Here is an 18,276-nt window from a genome sequence, read left to right as displayed (position 1 = left end):
CTGAGGCAGCAGACTTTGTGAAAATGAATATTTGTATTCTCAAAACTTTTGGCCAGGGTTGTATAAGCTTGTTCATGGGCTAAATGATAGCTACGGTCATTAGTATATAAGAAGCAACATTTATTAAACATGTTAGTGACTGGCGTATTTTTTGTGAAAATCAGGCCTTGTATCAAGTTTTGGATATTGGCTGTTTCTGGGCAGAAATCTGTACCGTTATGCAGAGATTGAAGTCAGATTTTCACGTAAAATACAAATCTAGGTCAGGCTGGGAGATAACCCTTTGGGCATACTGTTGCACCCCAACCCTTTTCCTATACAGCCAAAAAAAAAGAATTCACTACTTGCCCAAGAGCCTGCATCCCAACCAAGCGAAAGAACAGAAATGCACCTATGCTGGGTCCTAGTATATTTTGTCAGTTGATTTGTTTGAGAATGGAATATTTCACTTTTTCTCCCAGACACTATGAAGACAAATTTAAGAAAGCATGGTTTTATTGGCACCAATTCAGATTCTCCCCATGAAAGATGGTATTGTCGCACCCATGAAAATATGCAAGCCTAAACCAAAATAAAGGGTCGAACATCAATTTGGTGGCATTGAGTATTATGTTGAAGACATACACTGAATACAAATTTGACTTCAAGTGTACAATTAAAAGGGAAAAGAAGGGAGGAATATGTGCTGAGATTTGGCAGGTATACAATATCCACTCAGCTCTTGCTACCACATCTATAAATACACTTCTACATAAAAAAATAAAAAGCATACATTGCAGCGTACTAATCCTTAGATCGGGTGGTTGCATTAGTTTTCTTTTTTTGTTTTACTTTTTTTTTTTTTCCCTTTCATTTTTCGTGTTGATTCGCTAGTAGGGATGAGCTTCGTGTTCGAGTCGAACGTACGTTCGACTCGAACGTACGTTCGACTCGAACATTGGCTGTTCGGGCGTTCGGCGAAATCCGAACTCTTGGTCCGTTCGCGTCAAAATTCGTATGGCGCGCGTGGACCACAATGCACTGCGATGGCGCAGTGCATTGCTTGCTCATGATTGGCCAAGCATGCACTGTGACCCCGCATGCTTGGCCAATCGCAGCGCCAGCAGCGAGGAGAGCCATGATTGGCCACAGGCATCCTGCCTGTGGCCAATCATAGCTCAGGCTGTGTAGTGCACGCCCCACACTATATAAGGCTGCCTTTGAGGCGGCCTCGTGTAGTGTGTTGGAATCTGAAGCAGTGGGTGTTCTGTGTACCTTCAACACAGTTACACACCAATCGTTTTTGGCTGATTTCCTATCTTGCTCTTGTGTAGTGGTTATTGTCTGTGCCCTGACCGCTGTATACACCACTACACTATATTCACCTCACCTATATAGCTAGCTAGTGATCTATCTTTAACCACTTAACAACCGCCCATTGCCGATTAACGGCTTCAGGGCGGTTGTTTAACTCTGAGAGGCCGTTAATTAACGGCCTCCCAGAATTCGGCTCTCGCGCGCCCCCTGGGGCGCGCACTCGAGAGCATCCGTGACCGCCGGGTCCACAGGACCCGGCGCAGCACGGATCACGGTAAACGGCCGCTCGGCGCGGCCGTTTACCACGTGATCGCTCCGTCAAATGACGGAGTGATCACTTGTAAACAAACCGGCGTCATATTATGACGCCGGTTCCTCCCTCCCCTCTCTGTACCGATCGGTACAGCGGAGGGGAAAGAGATCGGTGTCAGCAGCGATGTGGGCTGCATCTGCAGTGCCCACATCGCTGCTTACCGAATTTAACCCCTCAATTCCCTGCCAATACTCTGCAATACCAGTGCATACTCTGCAGTACCCTGCCATTACTCTGCAGTACCCTGCCATTACTCTGCAGTACCCTGCCATTACTCTGCAGTACCCTGCCATTACTCTGCAGTACCCTGCCATTACTCTGCAGTACCCTGCCATTACTCTGCAGTACTCCCCATTACTCTGCAGTACTCCCCATTACTCTGCAGTACCCTGCCATTACTCTGCAGTACCCTGCCATTACTCTGCAGTACCCTGCCATTACTCTGCAGTACCCTGCCATTACTCTGCAGTACCCTGCCATTACTCTGCAGTACCCTGCCATTACTCTGCAGTACCCTGCCATTACTCTGCAGTGCAGTACCCTGCCATTACTCTGCAGTACCCTGCCATTACTCTGCAGTACCCTGCCATTACTCTGCAGTACCCTGCCATTACTCTGCAGTACCCTGCCATTACTCTGCAGTACCCTGCCATTACTCTGCAGTACCCTGCCATTACTCTGCAGTACCCTGCCATTACTCTGCAGTACCCTGCCATTACTCTGCAGTACCCTGCCATTACTCTGCAGTACTCCCCATTACTCTGCAGTACTCCCCATTACTCTGCAGTACCCTGCCATTACTCTGCAGTACCCTGCCATTACTCTGCAGTACCCTGCCATTACTCTGCAGTACCCTGCCATTACTCTGCAGTACCCTGCCATTACTCTGCAGTACCCTGCCATTACTCTGCAGTACCCTGCCATTACTCTGCAGTACCCTGCCATTACTCTGCAGTACCCTGCCATTACTCTGCAGTGCAGTACCCTGCCATTACTCTGCAGTACCCTGCCATTACTCTGCAGTACCCTGCCATTACTCTGCAGTACCCTGCCATTACTCTGCAGTACCCTGCCATTACTCTGCAGTACCCTGCCATTACTCTGCAGTACCCTGCCATTACTCTGCAGTACCCTGCCATTACTCTGCAGTACCCTGCCATTACTCTGCAGTACCCTGCCTTTACTCTGCAGTACCCTGCCATTACTCTGTAGTACTCCCCAATACTCTGCAGTACCCTGCTATTACTCTTTAGTACCCCGCCAATACCCCGCCAATACTCTGCAATACCCTGCCATAAATTGCCATACCCAGCCATACTCTGAGATACCCAGCCATACTCGGTGATACCCTGAAATACCCAGCCATAGACGCCCCCCACCCCTCACCGCACTCCGGTGCTTCTACCAACTCGCCAGTACGATCAAAGCCAGAATCTTTTTTTTATTTTTTATTTCAGGCTTCCCAGCCTAGAGGTGAGATGTGGGGTCATATTGACCCCCAGATTTCACTGTAAAGAGGACCTGTCACCCCATATTCCTATTACAAGGGATGTTTACATTCCTTGTAATAGGAATAAAAGTGATCAAAAATATATGTTTGGGGAAAAAAATGTCAAACTAAAATAGATAAAGTAAAATGAACAATAAAAAAAAAAAAAAAAATTAAAGCGCCCATGTCCCCATGTGCTCGCATGCAGAAGCGAACGCATGCGTAAGCCCCGCCCACATACGAAAACGGTGTTCAAACCACACATGTGAGGTATCGCCGAGAACGTTACAGCGAGAGCAATAATTCTAGTCCTAGACCTCCTCTGCAACTCAAAACATGTAACCAGTAAAAAAAAATTTATGAAGAAAAAATTACTAATCTGCAAAATTTTATAACAGAAACAAAGAAAAATTCATTTTTTCGCAGAATTTCCGGTCTTTTTTCTTTTATAGCACAAAAAATAAAAAAACTGAGAGGTGATTAAATACCACCAAAAGAAAGCTCTATTTGTGTGAAAAAAAGGACAAACATTTCATATAGGTCCAGTGTTGCATGACTGAGTAATTGTCATTCAAAATGTGAGAGCACCAAAAGCTGAAAATTGGTCTGGTTATTAAGGGTGTTTAAGTACCCAGTGGTCAAGTGGTTAATAATAGAGCTTGCAGTCAGTAGTGTTAGGCGATAGTGCGTGCTGTCTGCGTGCTCTGTACCCAGTACATACCGCTATAATATAGGGCAGGCCCCTACTTTCAAACATCCAACTTACAAACATCTCCTACTTGCAAACGGAAGGAGACAGCAGCAAGTGAGATGAAAAAAGATGGACGACAAAACAAATTATACAGGGGTGATAACCCTTCCCTATGTTTTCCAAAAAGCTTAAAAATAGTTTTTTTGACTGGAGCTACACTTTAAAGATGTACCAGTTGAAAATTACAAACAGATTCAACTTAACACAACAACCCTACACAGTCCCTGTCTTGTTTGCACCGCCTGTATACTGCTGTTCTGAGTATATAGGGCCTGGGGGCCACACGCATTTCCTTTTTTTAATATGGGTACAGGGTTCCCCTTAATATGCGTACAAGACCCAAATAGGCTGGTAATGGGCAGGGAGGGCTACCCATGCCATTTTTCTCAATGATTTTCAACCATATTGCAGGAACCAGATATAACATTAAAACCGCAAGCAGTTTTAAATGGTGTTATTTCCGTTAAATGTCATTTTGTGCAGGGACTGTTCTAAACACGGGAAACACGTGGCACTTCACAGGCATACTACAGACACCCCCCAGGCACCATATTTAAAGGAATATTTCACTTTTTTTTTTCACTTTAATCGTCATTAAAATCGGTGCTCCCGCCAAAACGGCCGTTTTTAAAACTTTTTTTTGCATTGACCCATGTCCCCTGAGGCAGGAGTCAGGTCCCCAAACCCTTTTTAGGACACTATCTTGCATATTAGCCGTTAAAATTAGCACTTTCCATTTTGAACGTTCGAGTCCCATAGACTTCAATGGGGTTCTAACGTTCGTAACGAACGCGGGGGCCGTTAACAAGTTCTGGTCCGAACCGGGGGGTGTTCGGCTCATCCCTATTCGCTAGTAACACACTTCATGTCCTAGAGTGAAAACACTCACTTATTTTATCTGTGGAGGAGCAGTGTCACCTTAGGACAGGAAGTATTTTCATATTACAAACACCTTGCCCTAATTTCATCACCATTACATCTTCAGGTGTTCTGCAGTCTTAGGCTCAGATATATTTTATTGGACATAGCAAGTGATACCTTTGTTGCAAACACGGTTGATTGGTTGGCTATTAGTACTTTAACCCCTTTCTGCCATGCCATTAAATCCTTTAACATGGATTTTACGCCCATAGGGTGGAAAGGACCGGACAATCACATAACCATGCTGATTGGCTGTCACAGTGGTCATGGATCCGGTCCTGTTTTTACAGCCTGGTCATAACGGGTGAGTGTGCTTTCAGCACAGAAATCTCTGTCCCCCCAAGTGTATGCACACATACAGTGTGTAGACATTAAAGCTCTTTGCTGCCACACACATTACGTGGGCAGTAAGAGGTTAACCAGGTCTCTCTGGAGTCTGTAATCTGATTTGGTACCATCCTAAGTCAGAGCAGGCTCTATGCACAAATATTGTACATATTTATTTGCTTTAAAAAATGTTATTGCACAGTTGTATTACATATTTGCAGTCTTAACTTTACAGAGCATCATACCTCAAATCAGGACTGAGAACAAAGCAATGCCTAGAAATATTAAATGAGATCATTTGTTTTAAAAGTACAGATCTCTTCCAAAGCAGAGCTGAAGCAATGACACTCTCCCCATTATATAATTGTATCTATAAGCATGGCTCTTGTTCACCTTTCATTAAGCTTTCCTGTTTTAGTTAATCTGTTTCCACTTTGTTTTCACAGTTTCTCCTTTTGTTGTTTTTCATTTTTGTTTTTTGTTTCCTCTTAATTTAACTAATGCCTTTTTAATATATTTTGGCCACGTAGTAAGATGCTGATTGTTCCCCCATTATAGAGGCGACCATTTGTAAGCAAACACATTAAGATGATGCAAAGATGAGATGATCCCCTCAGTACACTAACCTAAAGCTGGCCATACACTCTGTACATGAAGATTCAGCTGAAACTTGCTTAGTGAGTGGCACTGCTGACCCTGCTTGGTTCGACAGTGCTTGATCATTCGTTTTTGTCAAAGGAGCCTGCTGGAAAATGTTTGACCAAACAGTAGCTGTATCCAATCAAATGCAGCTGCTGTTCAGGTATTTTGACAGCCAGTGGGGGCCGGCTGACAAACACAAAAGGTGCAGTGGGAGATTTGCTCTTCTGCTGGGAAAAAAAATTGGCATATGACCAGCCTTAAAGCGGAGGTTCACACAAAAATGTAACCTCCTCTTTTTGGAACCCTTCCCCCCTCCGGTGCCACAGTTGGCACCTTTCAGGGGGGAGGAGGGTGCAGATACCTGTCTAAGACAGGTATTTGCACCCACTTCCGGGCATGGACTCCCACGGGGGTCTATGCCTCTTCCTGTCCCAGCGCGCTGTCTGCTGGGACACACACGGGTCCCAGAGACCGTGCGGACCATTCCCATTGCACTGCGCGGATTGCGCATGTGCGGTAGGGAACTGGGGAAGTGAAGCCGCAATGCTTCACTTCCTGATTCCCTCACCGAGAATGGCACCTGCAGCAGCCGAGGGCCGAGAAATTGCTCGTCGGCTGCCTACGTTGCTGGACTCCAGGAAAGGTAAGTGCCCATTTATTAAAAGTCAGCAGCTGCAGTATTTGTAGCTGCTGACTTAAAAAAAAAAAAAAAAAAAAATCATCAGACTCCCTCTTTAAACAGTAGTAAAGCCTCCTTAAAAAAAATCTCCCTGCAGATTTAAGCCGTATTGTATTAGTAAGCACCCCACATTTGTACTTACAGTAGATATAAAAAGTCTACCCACCCCTATTAAAATCATTTGGGTTTCTGTGATATAAAAAAATGAGACCTAGATAAAAAATTTCAGAACTCTTTCCACCTTTAATGTGTCCTATAAACTGTACAACTCGACAAACTGAAATTTGGGTTGCATAAGTGTGCACACCCTCCTATAACTATGTAGCTGTGTTCAGAATTAAGCAATCACGTTCAAACTCATGGTAAGTAGGAGTCAGTAATTACCTGCCATCATTTAGGCTCGGTTCACACAGGGGCAACACGACTTTCGGAGGCAACTTGGACGCGACTTACAACACTACTTTAAGTCGCCCCAGGCCAGGCGACTTGCCTTGGCCAATCAGAGAATGAGCTCTCAGGGGGGAACTCCTTTTGAGAGCTGATAATTCTGTGAGAGTCGCCTCCGTATAGATGGAGATCCGACTTGGAGGCGACCTCCATTGAAATCAATGGGTACCAGTCCCCTACAAGTTGGATTGAAGTAGTACAGGAACCTTTTCTGAAGTCGGAGCGACTTCAGTAGTGTGCATTAAGACAGCTCACATTCACTTACATTGATTTCTACATGTTGTGTGACCTGAGGTGACTTGGGGCGACTTGAAGTCGGATCTGAGTCGCCCCTGTGTGAACCGGCTCTTAAACTGCCTCTGATTAACCCCAAATAAAGTTCAGCTGTTCTACTAGGTCTTTCCTGACATTTTCTTAGTCTCATCCTAGGGCAAAAGCCATGGTCTGCAGAGAGCTTCCAAAGCATCACAGGGATATCATTGTTAAAGGTATCAGGAGAAGGGAACGAAAGAATTTGCAAGGCATTAGATATACCATGGAACACAGTGAAAACAGTCAAGTGGAGAAAATATGGCTTAACTTTACCAAGACAACTGGTCAGGGAGGCTGCCAAGAGGGCTACAGCAACATTAACCTCTTGCCAGCCACCCACAGTCAAATGACGGAGGGATGGTGCTGCTCTCGTTCTGGGAGGATGTCATATGATGGCGCCCCAAAACGGTCACTTATCGCGTGCCTGCAGCGATTGTGGCCACACCGTGTTGCTAGGACACGGCGCAACCCTGATCTTTCTAGGGAGCCGTGGCAGTGTGTGGCGAGGAGTGCTGATCAGCAGCATCTCCTCGCAGAGGAGACCTGGGCATCTAATCAAGGCGCTGATCATCAGTGCTGCCATTCAGTGCCTCCCATAAGTGCCTGCTCATCATTGCTACCCATCAGTGCTGTCTATCCGTGCTCACCAGTGCCGCATATTAGTGCCTCCTCATCGGTGCCCATTAGTGCGGCATATTAGTGCCGCCTATCAGTGCCCATTAGTGAAGGGAAAAAAATTACTTATTTACAAAATTTACTGACAAAAAAATCAGAAAAACTAAAATAAGTAAAAAATAAAAACTCCAGCAATGATTAAATACCGCCAAAAGAAAGCTCTATTTGTGTGATGAAAAAGATTAAAAAAAAAATCATTTGGGTACAGTGTTGTATGACTGCACAATTTTCATTCAAAGTGCGACAGTGCTGAAAGCTAAAAATAGCCTGAAAGTGCCCTGTATTGAGGTGTTTAAAAGAGCTGCAGGAAGATCTGGAAAGTATTGGCTCTGTGGTACATGTGACAACAATCTCAATGTCTGGGCTATGGGGTAGAGTGGCAAACATTTTCTTGTGAAGGAAAACATCCAAGCCTGGCTAAAATGTAAAGACAACACTGCACATCACCAAAAGAGCACCATACCCACAGTGAAGCATGTTGGTGCTGAAACAGGCTGAAACTGGCCTTTGTGAAGGTAGGGGGAATTTATGAACAGTTCCAAATACCAGTCAATATTGGCACAAAACCTTCAGGCTTCTGCTAGAAGGCTGAACATGAAGAGTAACTTCCAAATCAACACTGAAATGGCTTCACAAGGATAAGATTAAAGTTTTGGAATGGCCCAGCCCAGAGCCCAGACCTGAATCTAATTGAAAATCTATGGGGTAATCTGAAGAGGGCTTTGCATGGGAGATGCCCTCCCAATCTGACAGATTTGGAGTGTTTTTGCAAAGAAGAGTAGGCAAATATTGCCAAGTCAGGATGTGCCATGCTATAAGACTCATACCCAAAAAGACTGTGTGCTGTAATAAAATCAAAAGGCACTTCAAAAAGTTTTAGTGTAAGGGTGTGCACACTTATGCAACCATATTTTTTTTTATTTTTACTTCCCTCCACCTAAAAGATTTCAGTTTGTTGTTCACATTAAAGGTGGAAAAAGTTCTGAAATTCTTTATCGTTGTCTCATTTTTTTTTACATCACAGAAACCTGTCATTTTAACAGGGATGTGTAGACTTTTTATATCCACTGTATGACAGACGTACCTGCAAACAAAGCCCTTCAGCACTGCTCTGTCATGGCTCCCCCTGGCCCACGGCGCTTCAATCATCACCTGAGCTAATCTTCAGCTGCTTGAATGACCAGGCCGCTGTGACGTCACTCCTGCAAATGTGCACAGTAGTCACGTTGTCGCGCCACACAGAGCAGGCCATAAATGTGGTCGCATTACCGCTGACAGGCAGGGGAGACATTTATGCCATACTAGACCTCCAGGGTCTCTTCTGTTATAAAAACCCTGTGATTGATTTTTTTTTTTGATTTTTTTTTTTAACATTACTACCATTTTAAGATGAGCTCTGTCCTGGCTGCAGCCAGTGGGCACAGCTTGAAATGCAGGTGCTTCCATGCTTTAATGTGCAGAATAAAAAATGTATACATTCAGCCACATATCTGCACATTATTAATGGAACCTGTTACATCAGTGTGGGATGCTCAAGATGGAAGCATCAATTCTCTCACTCTAGAGAAGCATGCTTGCCAGAATGGGAAGCTGAAACTGGCCAAGGCTGGCCATACATGGTTCATTTTTTTCATTCAACGTGCTGTTTGGGTGAGCCAATTCCCCCATCCACACATTCAAGGTGGATGGGGGAATCCTTCCTGCTGTGCTATTGTATTTTAATACACTGATCTGTGTTGCTGGCTATAGCCAGTGGCACTGATCTGGATAAAGCCAACCGGCTGGTTGTACACAAGTCAGTCTATAGATCCACGTATAGGCAGGCTGGTTGTACACAAGTCGATCAAAATTTGACAGTCCCTGCTGAATCAGCCGAATTTTGTTCCATATATGTTGCACTATGTCATAAATAAAATGACACACCAAAAAATATCCATAAAAAGTGATCACGAACAATGATAAAACAATAATAAAAGCAATGTGCGGTACAAGAAAGCTGCCCTACGCACGTTTCGACTCTAGGGGCGCAAGCCCCTGTTGAAGACCTCTAGAGTCGAAACGTGCGTCGGGCAGCTTTCTTAAATCCTCACCCAGCCTTTTTCTTTTTTCCTAAAAGGATCTAGCTGTCATTTGAATCAAGACATTTCTTACCTTCCTTTTTACCAGAACCTTGTTCTGCGGAAGGAAAGTTATTACTTCCTCTCAATATAGTGAGCACCATATAGGTATATTTGAATGTTTCAGATACGGCAAACTGACATTTAGTAGCAGCATTCAAATCAGCTACTAAAATGGTTGCACTCTTTCGTCGTGAGAGCAGTCAAGGCCTATCTGAAGCGACTGCTCAGATACGGACTAATGATTGTGGACAATGCTGTCAATCACAGCCAGTGAACCTATCAGGATAAGGAGGGGGTGGGGCTCAACTCTGAGTGTGACTGGACACAGAGCAGTGGCTTAGCTCAGGTGCCCCCATAGCAAGCTTATTGCTGTGAGGGCACCTGGCAAGAGGGAGGGGTCAGGAGTGCCGATGTGGGACTTGAGAAAAGGAGGATCTGGGCTTCTCTGTGCAAAACCACTGCACATAGCAGGTAGCCTTTAACATCCTTGTTATTGAATTGTTTTTAAAAAAAGTCACTTTAATTTAACATAAATTCTATGGCTGCAGGATTTGTACATAGAAGTGTTAGCTAGGAGTATCAGGGAACCCATGTTCCTCCTGTGACCACCAGCCATGCACTTTACCAAAATATGCAGCATGTAATCCAAGGTTTATGTACTGTATAAGCATGAACAACAAAAGAACCATACTTTGGGCAGCTTGAGGCTAACGCACATTAATAACACCAGGAATCGTATTCTGCAAATTTAGGCAATAATATAAAAATGCATGGAATTTTTTTTCTCGCATAACTGTTCATGGAGAAGAGTATCAACCACCTAACATGTTACTACCTTTCTTCTGCAGACTGTTAACGTCATTGTGCATGATGAGGGATTAGAGCCTGTGCAAGTTAAAGTATTAAACTGTGACACCATCGCACAAGTTAAGGAAAAAATAGTCGAGCAGGTTTACAAAAATCTTCCTTACACACAACGACCAAAAGCAGACAGCTTAGCACTGGGTAAGTGTGTATTGTGGTGAGAGGGCATGATATTGGTACATGTTTTGTTTGTTTTGCTTTGCCTCCATGTCTGTGTGTTCATTAGTGTTAAGGCCCAGTTCTCACTGCTGCGACTTCTGGTGCGATTTTGATCCATTTCAAATGCATCGATTCGCATGTCATCTGAAATAACATTGTTTTTAATGAAAGTCTTTCGCATCAATGCAGTGTGATTCTTATGCAGCTATAAAAAGAAAAAAAAAAAAAAAAGAGCAAGTGCAAATTCGGCTCCATAGACTTTAATGGGACCTGACTGAATTTGCAGTCCTGTATTCACATCAATGTTAATCCAGCCCCTGGTCCTCCCCTCCACTCCCGTCAATAGTGGATTATTATGGAGTGGTGGGCCGCCGTGTCGTTAACAATCAACGACTCGTTGGCTGACCATGGGTTTCTCGATGAAATGTAAACAAAAAAATGGCGGCAATGAAGATGTCTGAAAAAAATCCATGCCAGGCCCTTCGTGTGGCGTTGCCCCTTAATTTATTTAGTGAAGGGAGGTGGCAGAGCTGTCAAACGGCGAGAGCCTCAATCGGGTGTGGAACCCCTTCCTTTTTTTTTTTTTTTTTTAATCCTGCGTCGGAGGCTGCCATTTTCTTTGTGATTGATGATGGATCCACACCGGGGGACATTTGTGTGTGTGTGTGTGTTTTTTTATTTTTTATTTTTTTTTACCACTTAAAGTGGAGTTCCACCCAAAAATGGAACTCCTGCTTTAAGCACTCCTCGCCCCCTTACATGCCACATTTGGCATGTAATTTTTTTGAGGGGGTAGTGAAGCCGAAAGCTGTCACAGCCGGGTGCCCAGAGTGGCAATGGAGAGGAGGGGGAGAGGAGCGGCGCTCCGTTCGGCCGCAACGCTGGACTGTGGAACAGGTAAGTGTCTGTTTATTAAAAGTCAGCAACTACACTTTTTGTAGCTGCTCACTTTTAATAAACATAAAAAGCCTTGACCTCCACTTTAACCACTTAACAACCGGCCCATAGCCGAATAACGGCTACAGGGCGGTTGTTTAACTCCGAGAGGCCGTTAATTAACGGCCTCCCAGCGATCACTTGTAAACAAACCGGAGTCGTGTTATGACGCCGGTTCCTCCTTCACTCTCTGTACCGATTGGTACAGCGAAGGGGCAAGAGATCGGTGTCAGCAGCGCTGTGGGCTGCATCTGCAGTGCCCACATCGCTGCTCACCGAAATTTAACCCCTCAATTCCCTGCTAATACTCTGCAATACTCTGCCAATACTCTGCAATACTCTGCCAATACTCTGCAATACTCTGCCAATACTCTGCAATACTCTGCCAATACTCTGCAATACTCTGCCAATACTCTGCAATACCCTGCCAATACTCTGCAATACCCAATACCCTGCCAATACTCTGCAATACCCTGCCAATACTCATTTGTGGGCATGACTTATGCGTTTTCTTTGGTGCGTGGGGACGGTGGCAATTTAAAAAAAAAATTAGTCATTTTATTTTGCACTTTTTTTTTTTTCCACTGTCCCTTTAAAAAAGAAAATTGATCACTTGAATTGCTGTCACAAGGAATGTAAACATCCCTTGTGACAGTAATAGGCAGTGACAGGTACTCTTTTTATGGAGTTATCTGGGTTCTAAAAGACCCCAAACCCCTTCACTACACTTAAAAGTATTCAAAATCCCAAAATCTGTGTTTTTGAATACTGGGGATTTTTTTACAATTGGTGCCGTTGGCAGCCACGTAAACCGGAAGTGACGACATGACGTCACTTCCGGGTTACTGCATCGGAGACATGATTGTTCTGGACTTTAACCAGCTGGCAGACATGCTGGCTGGTCGTTCAGGAGACCCGGGTGGAGTGGCGGAAGGCGGCAAGAGGGGGATGTTTCCTCCCACTGCTTGTGATAATGGCCGAGGGGGGGGGCGCGCTCACTTACCTTTTCTGACCTGCCAGGCTGTATGCTCGGAATAAGGGTCAGTTTTTTTCTTTCTTTTGGTGTGGGGTTTCCTCTTAAAATCTCTACCAAACCTGAAGTGCCTGGTATGGACTGGGAGGGCCACGCTCCTTAACAACCAGCTTCTGCACAGCTACAATTTCTACAGTTCGCATTGGACCTGCACCTAACAAACAGAAAATTTGCACCTAGCACTCAAAATTGATGCATTTCACACTGCAGCAGTGTGAACTGGCCCTAAAGGATGTATTATTTCAAAGAAAAATGTAGCTAGTGTAAATTTCTTTGGGTAACTTCAAGCTAAACTGTGTGCTTTAAAATGCAAAATGGCCTCAGAGTGGGATGTAAAATGACATAAATAGCCTAATTTTTCAGAGTGGAGACCCGGATCAACAGCACAAATACTTTCTGATTTGGATCTGACCTCACAGAAAGAAGGTAGATGGAGGCGGATTAATACATTGATGCATTACAATGTAAGTAAAGTCATACTAGTTTAAGAGTATGCCTTAGAAAACTGAAGTAAATATAGACTTGTACTTTTCCTCTCTCTATTTCTCATCAAAACTGACAAACCCTTCCTGACTGCATTGTTCATTAATGATACCTTTATAAAGCCTAACGCCAACCTTCTTTCTTTTTTTTTTTTTTTTTCTTTTTGGTAGAATGGGGAAGAGTTTAAACCTTTTTTATTTTTTTTTTCTTTGTCTGTGAACCATTTAGGCCCCTTTCACACTACTGCGACTTGGCTGTGATTTTACCTCGATTTTGGAGCAATTTCAGGCAATGCCTGTGTAAACTTGAGGTCTGTGGACCTCAACTCACATCAAAGTCGGACCAAAGTAGTACAGGGACTAGTACAAGTCGCACGGATATGAATGGTACTCATTGGAAATCATGGGGTACGACTTGTAATGCAACTTTACAGGACAAGTTGTACAAGTGTGAAAGGGGCCTTACTATTCATGTGATGTCTATACAAGAAATGGAGGGGCAAGGGGGGTATGTTGGTTTTATCGGATGACATAAAGCACAGATGACAATAAAAAAAACTGTCTACAATTCTAAATTTTCCTCATTCTACTTAAAATATGTTTTTGCATTTGTATCTGTTGGAGAGTTTTCTGATCACTTCCTGATATGACAAACAGTGAGAGCAAATCCTTTCAGTAACGATACCGACTGTAGCCTGAGGCTCTCACCCTTCTGTACTCTTTCCAAGACTAAATTAAAAGATTTGGATGAAGTTGGGCTTTAAAGCCCCAAAACAAAAATGTAATAGATCGCAGTTCACAATGCATTATTTTTCCACTGTTAGGGCTGGTTCACACTACAAATTCAGCCTTCTGGACGCATTGTTGAAGCATTTTCAGTGCATTCCAGTTATTTATTTATTTTGGTCACTTTAAACTCGCTTTAAAAAGCACATTAGTTTCTTATGTAGGATTACATGTGCTATTAATACCACTCTTCCTGTCCCTTTTTGTCCACACTCACGTCTCCATTGTATCTATGGAAGGAACCTCGGTTGCAACACAAGCAGAATTTCAAACGTGACTGCCTTTGTTTATCACTATTGCCTGGTGAATTGATGGGACTCGTAGAGAGCAGAAGCAAAATAACATGTTTTCTTTCTTGTCCAATGATGAACGCAGGAAGTTATAGATTGTAGACAGCAGTATAACCCAACAGTATTTTAATTCCTGTGTTCTTTAGTGGCCTCCATGAGGAGGAGTTTACATTAGGTAGAAAAATCTTATTTTAAGCGACAAGGACATTGCATTTCTGGCAAGATCAGCAAGTATTTTCTGTACTTTCTGAAAATTGTATTTGCCTAAAGAAGGAAACCAATGCAGCCACCACATTTAAGGATGGGTAGGCAGCAATGTAATAAAAAATGATTTTAGGGGAGGGGGGGTTAGATACACTTAAGGGGAGTTTAAAATAAAAAAAAACAGTTGTAGGACCAAAGCTGCTGCTGGGGCAGCCTAAGATCCTGAACTGGACATGGTAATTATCCAATTATTGTAATCATTTTGAAATGGGGAAAGTGTGCATGGTTTACTGCAAGGTTAGCTTTTCAGAAAGAAATGTGAGGAGTGACCTATGTTAGAGATTTTCCAACAAGCTTTGTGATTTCTGTACACTGAGAAGCACTCGCTATTGCCACCTAGGGAAGTCTAAAATGACTTGATCCGTAGCCACATATCACATTGGGGACTAAATGTAGGGCAGGATTGGGCTGTTTGTACCTAATTAGCTAACCTTTGCTGAAGTTAAACTCCAGGCAGATATGAGCACAATTGGTGCATCATTGAATTTATTGTTAAATGCAAGCAGTTTAAGTACCTGAATTTGTATCAGAAAGGGGGAGGGAGCATCAGTACAAGGTTCCAGAGACATATATATATATATATATATATATATATATATATATATATATATATATATATATATGTGTGTGTGTCAAATGAAAGAATTGCAGGGTTTTCTTTGTGGTCCTTGCAATGGACTGTCCCATTTACACCTAGTTGTTGAGGGCTTCTTGTAGCAAATAAAGCAGACTTATGTTTTCTGCCGTTTCTTCTTTGCAGACTTTCATTCTTGGTCCAAATAAACCATAGCTGAACACTCTTACAAATAATGTTGATGTTATCACTTGTAGAAAGAATATATGTGCTCTAATATATATAGTAGGAAGCAATAAAGTGCTTTCAGTGGTTTCACAACTAGTAATATTTTCAATACATGGTTGTTTGCAGGTTCGGGATAATGCCACACTTATTTTATCAAGGATTGGAATTTCTCAGCAACAAGAAGAGAATCATCAAGACTTTCCAGGAGAAAGTAAGAATATTTTGGTTCGCAATTTACGTTTAACATGTTTTTTAAATGTTCATTTGTGTATATTATTACCTTCCATTTAGTATATCCCTCTCATCGTTACGAACCATTTGATTGCTGCTTTTTTTTTTTTGCTTGCATAATTATGATTCCAATTTCATGTAACTGGAACCAATATATTTAATTTAGTTATAATCGCACAGGGATTTATAGTTGCAAATGCTTCTAACATATCAGCTTCCAATTCTGCTGTAAAAGCATGCAGTTGTATTGATAAGTGCTTCATTTTGCAATGTCTTAGATTATTAATATGTCTTACTGAAACATTTGGGGCATGTATGGAATCCCAACCTGTGGATCAGAACTGGCTGTGTAGTTGTGTTTAGGGAGGTGTCCTGAACTTGTTTAAATATTGAGATAGTTGACTATATTACCACAGTGTCTTTACCCTTGAAGAAACCTGTACTGCGTGTATAGAATGCTATTGCTTACCTCCTTCTGACTGTCATGATGAAACTTTTCATAAGGTGAGGTCAGTAATGGTAACCCAAATACTTCGCTCAGGTCTTCTTTGCGATAACCTTAGATAATGACACAGATATGGCTAAAAGCCACTGGTTTATTACAGCCAATTAGAGGTAGAGAAATAACTGAATGCTCATTACTTTGAGTTATTAGAGTGGCCAGTAATGAACACACATGATCTCTCGCTGAAATTACACTTTGATCATCCCCTTTAGTAAAGAACACATAACCAAATACCCATTCATTCGGCCATGTAGCTGTCTGATGGGGCATGCCAGAGCACTGTATTTTCCACAGCTTTTGGTACTTTAAGGCTCCATTCAGACATGATTGCAGGCAGAATCTCCACGATTCCGCCCTGAGATTTCATATGTCTGCAAAACACGAGATGTGCTTGAGATACCATTACTTCTAATGGCACCCCAATCGCAGCAAAAACGTGCAAAAAAATTGTGACACGATTGTTTGCGTGATTTTGTTGCATGATAATCCCGGCAAAAATCGCAGCATGATTGGGCTGCCATTAGAAGTAATGACATCGCAAACATGTCCCGCATTTTGCAGCCATTTGAAATTGTGGGCCGGAATCGCGGAGAATCCCGCCTGTGATCTTGTGTGTATGGAACCTTGGAGTATAAAAGCATTAGAGATCATCTTTGAACAGTGGATCCACGGTGAATATAAAACTACAAACTGACTAGAATTCAAATGTTTCCAATTGTGTGAGTGATGTATCCAGTTCACTGACAGCATGCAAGCTTATTAACAGTAAGTGATCAGCAAACCATGATGAAATTTATGACTGACTAATATGAATTTATTCTGGTTTACCATGGCACTGGTTTGTTGCTGAATTTTCTGATTTGGTTGACTTAATAGAGCATGCACTGCTAGAAGATGAAAACAAAGTATGGCATCTTGTACGACCAGCAGATGAAGTAGATGAAGGCAAATCCAAGAGAGGAAGTATGAAGGCGAAAGAGCAAACGAAGGCCATTACAGAAATCTACCTGACAAGGCTTCTCTCTGTTAAGGTAGACTTGTGTGCATATAATAATGGTTTAAAGCTAAGCTCCTGGCAGATATTGAAACAAAATGTATTTAATATGTAAATGGCATCTGAATCTGTCTCGTTTTATAAGCCTCTGGTTATCTCTTGCACAGGAAACTGGGAAAGTAAGTGTCAGCACTTTTAAGGACTTCAAGTACTATATTGCTTGATATAGTACTGTAAGGCTAACAGAGCGAACATACATACATACATACATACAGGAGGGAAGAGCACGATTACCATATTCATTGTCCAATCACAAGTCAGGGTGGATGTTGGACCAGGCTCTATTACTCTACTGTGGCCTAGTCTACAGGGAGATCCATAGCATGGTTGCGCTGTTGGATGGTGATGCCTGTATCACCAAACTATCTGAGCAGACCTACAATATTTTCACAGTTCACCTATATATCATATATGTATTTCCCTGCTTGCTGGGAGTCCAGCTCTAAGCCCTTGTACACACGGTCGGACATTCCGACAAAAAAATCAGTTGTATTTTGTCTGAAACTTGTGTTGCATACACACGGTCGGATAAAGTCGTCGGAAAATCCGATCGTACGTAACGTGATGACGTTATTTTGTTAGGACGGGACTACGTTCAGGCTAGTAGCCAATAGCTTTGGTCTAGGAATTTGATCTGAGCATGTGTGGCACTTTGTCCGATCGGAATTCTCTACACACAATTGGACAAAGTCCGATCGGATCATGTTGTCGGAAAGATTTATAGCCCAGCTCTAAAACTTTGTCTGTCCGGATATTCCGACGGAAACAGTCCGATGGAGCCCACACACAGTCGGATTGTCCGACAACGTGGTCCGATCGGACATTTTCCGTCGGAATGTCCGACCGTGTGTACAAGGGATAATAAAAGGATCTGCTGTGATTTGGTGACTGTTCTTTT

General features: G+C 42.9%; 1 protein-coding gene across 5 annotated transcripts in view; it reads left to right on the top strand.

The window, feature by feature from the left end:
• The window catches only part of PLXNB2 (plexin B2), a 342,174-nt gene that overhangs the window by 311,007 nt on the left and 12,891 nt on the right, over positions 1-18,276 (top strand). For all 5 annotated transcript variants that reach the window (XM_077474007.1, XM_077474008.1, XM_077474006.1 and 2 more), the window contains 4 exons: positions 10,821-10,977; positions 13,328-13,428; positions 15,715-15,799; positions 17,201-17,355. In XM_077474007.1, coding sequence (XP_077330133.1) covers positions 10,821-10,977; positions 13,328-13,428; positions 15,715-15,799; positions 17,201-17,355 — 498 coding nt within the window. The remainder of the gene's footprint in view (positions 1-10,820; positions 10,978-13,327; positions 13,429-15,714; positions 15,800-17,200; positions 17,356-18,276) is intronic.

The sequence above is a fragment of the Lithobates pipiens genome, unplaced genomic scaffold (genome assembly GCF_037356315.1).
Source record: "Lithobates pipiens isolate NorthernLeopardFrog02 unplaced genomic scaffold, aLitPip1_a1.2 Scaffold_8, whole genome shotgun sequence".
NCBI lineage: Eukaryota > Metazoa > Chordata > Amphibia > Anura > Ranidae > Lithobates > Lithobates pipiens.
The sequence above is the reverse complement of the archived record's forward strand: the minus strand, read 5'-3'. Positions and strand labels throughout refer to the sequence as shown.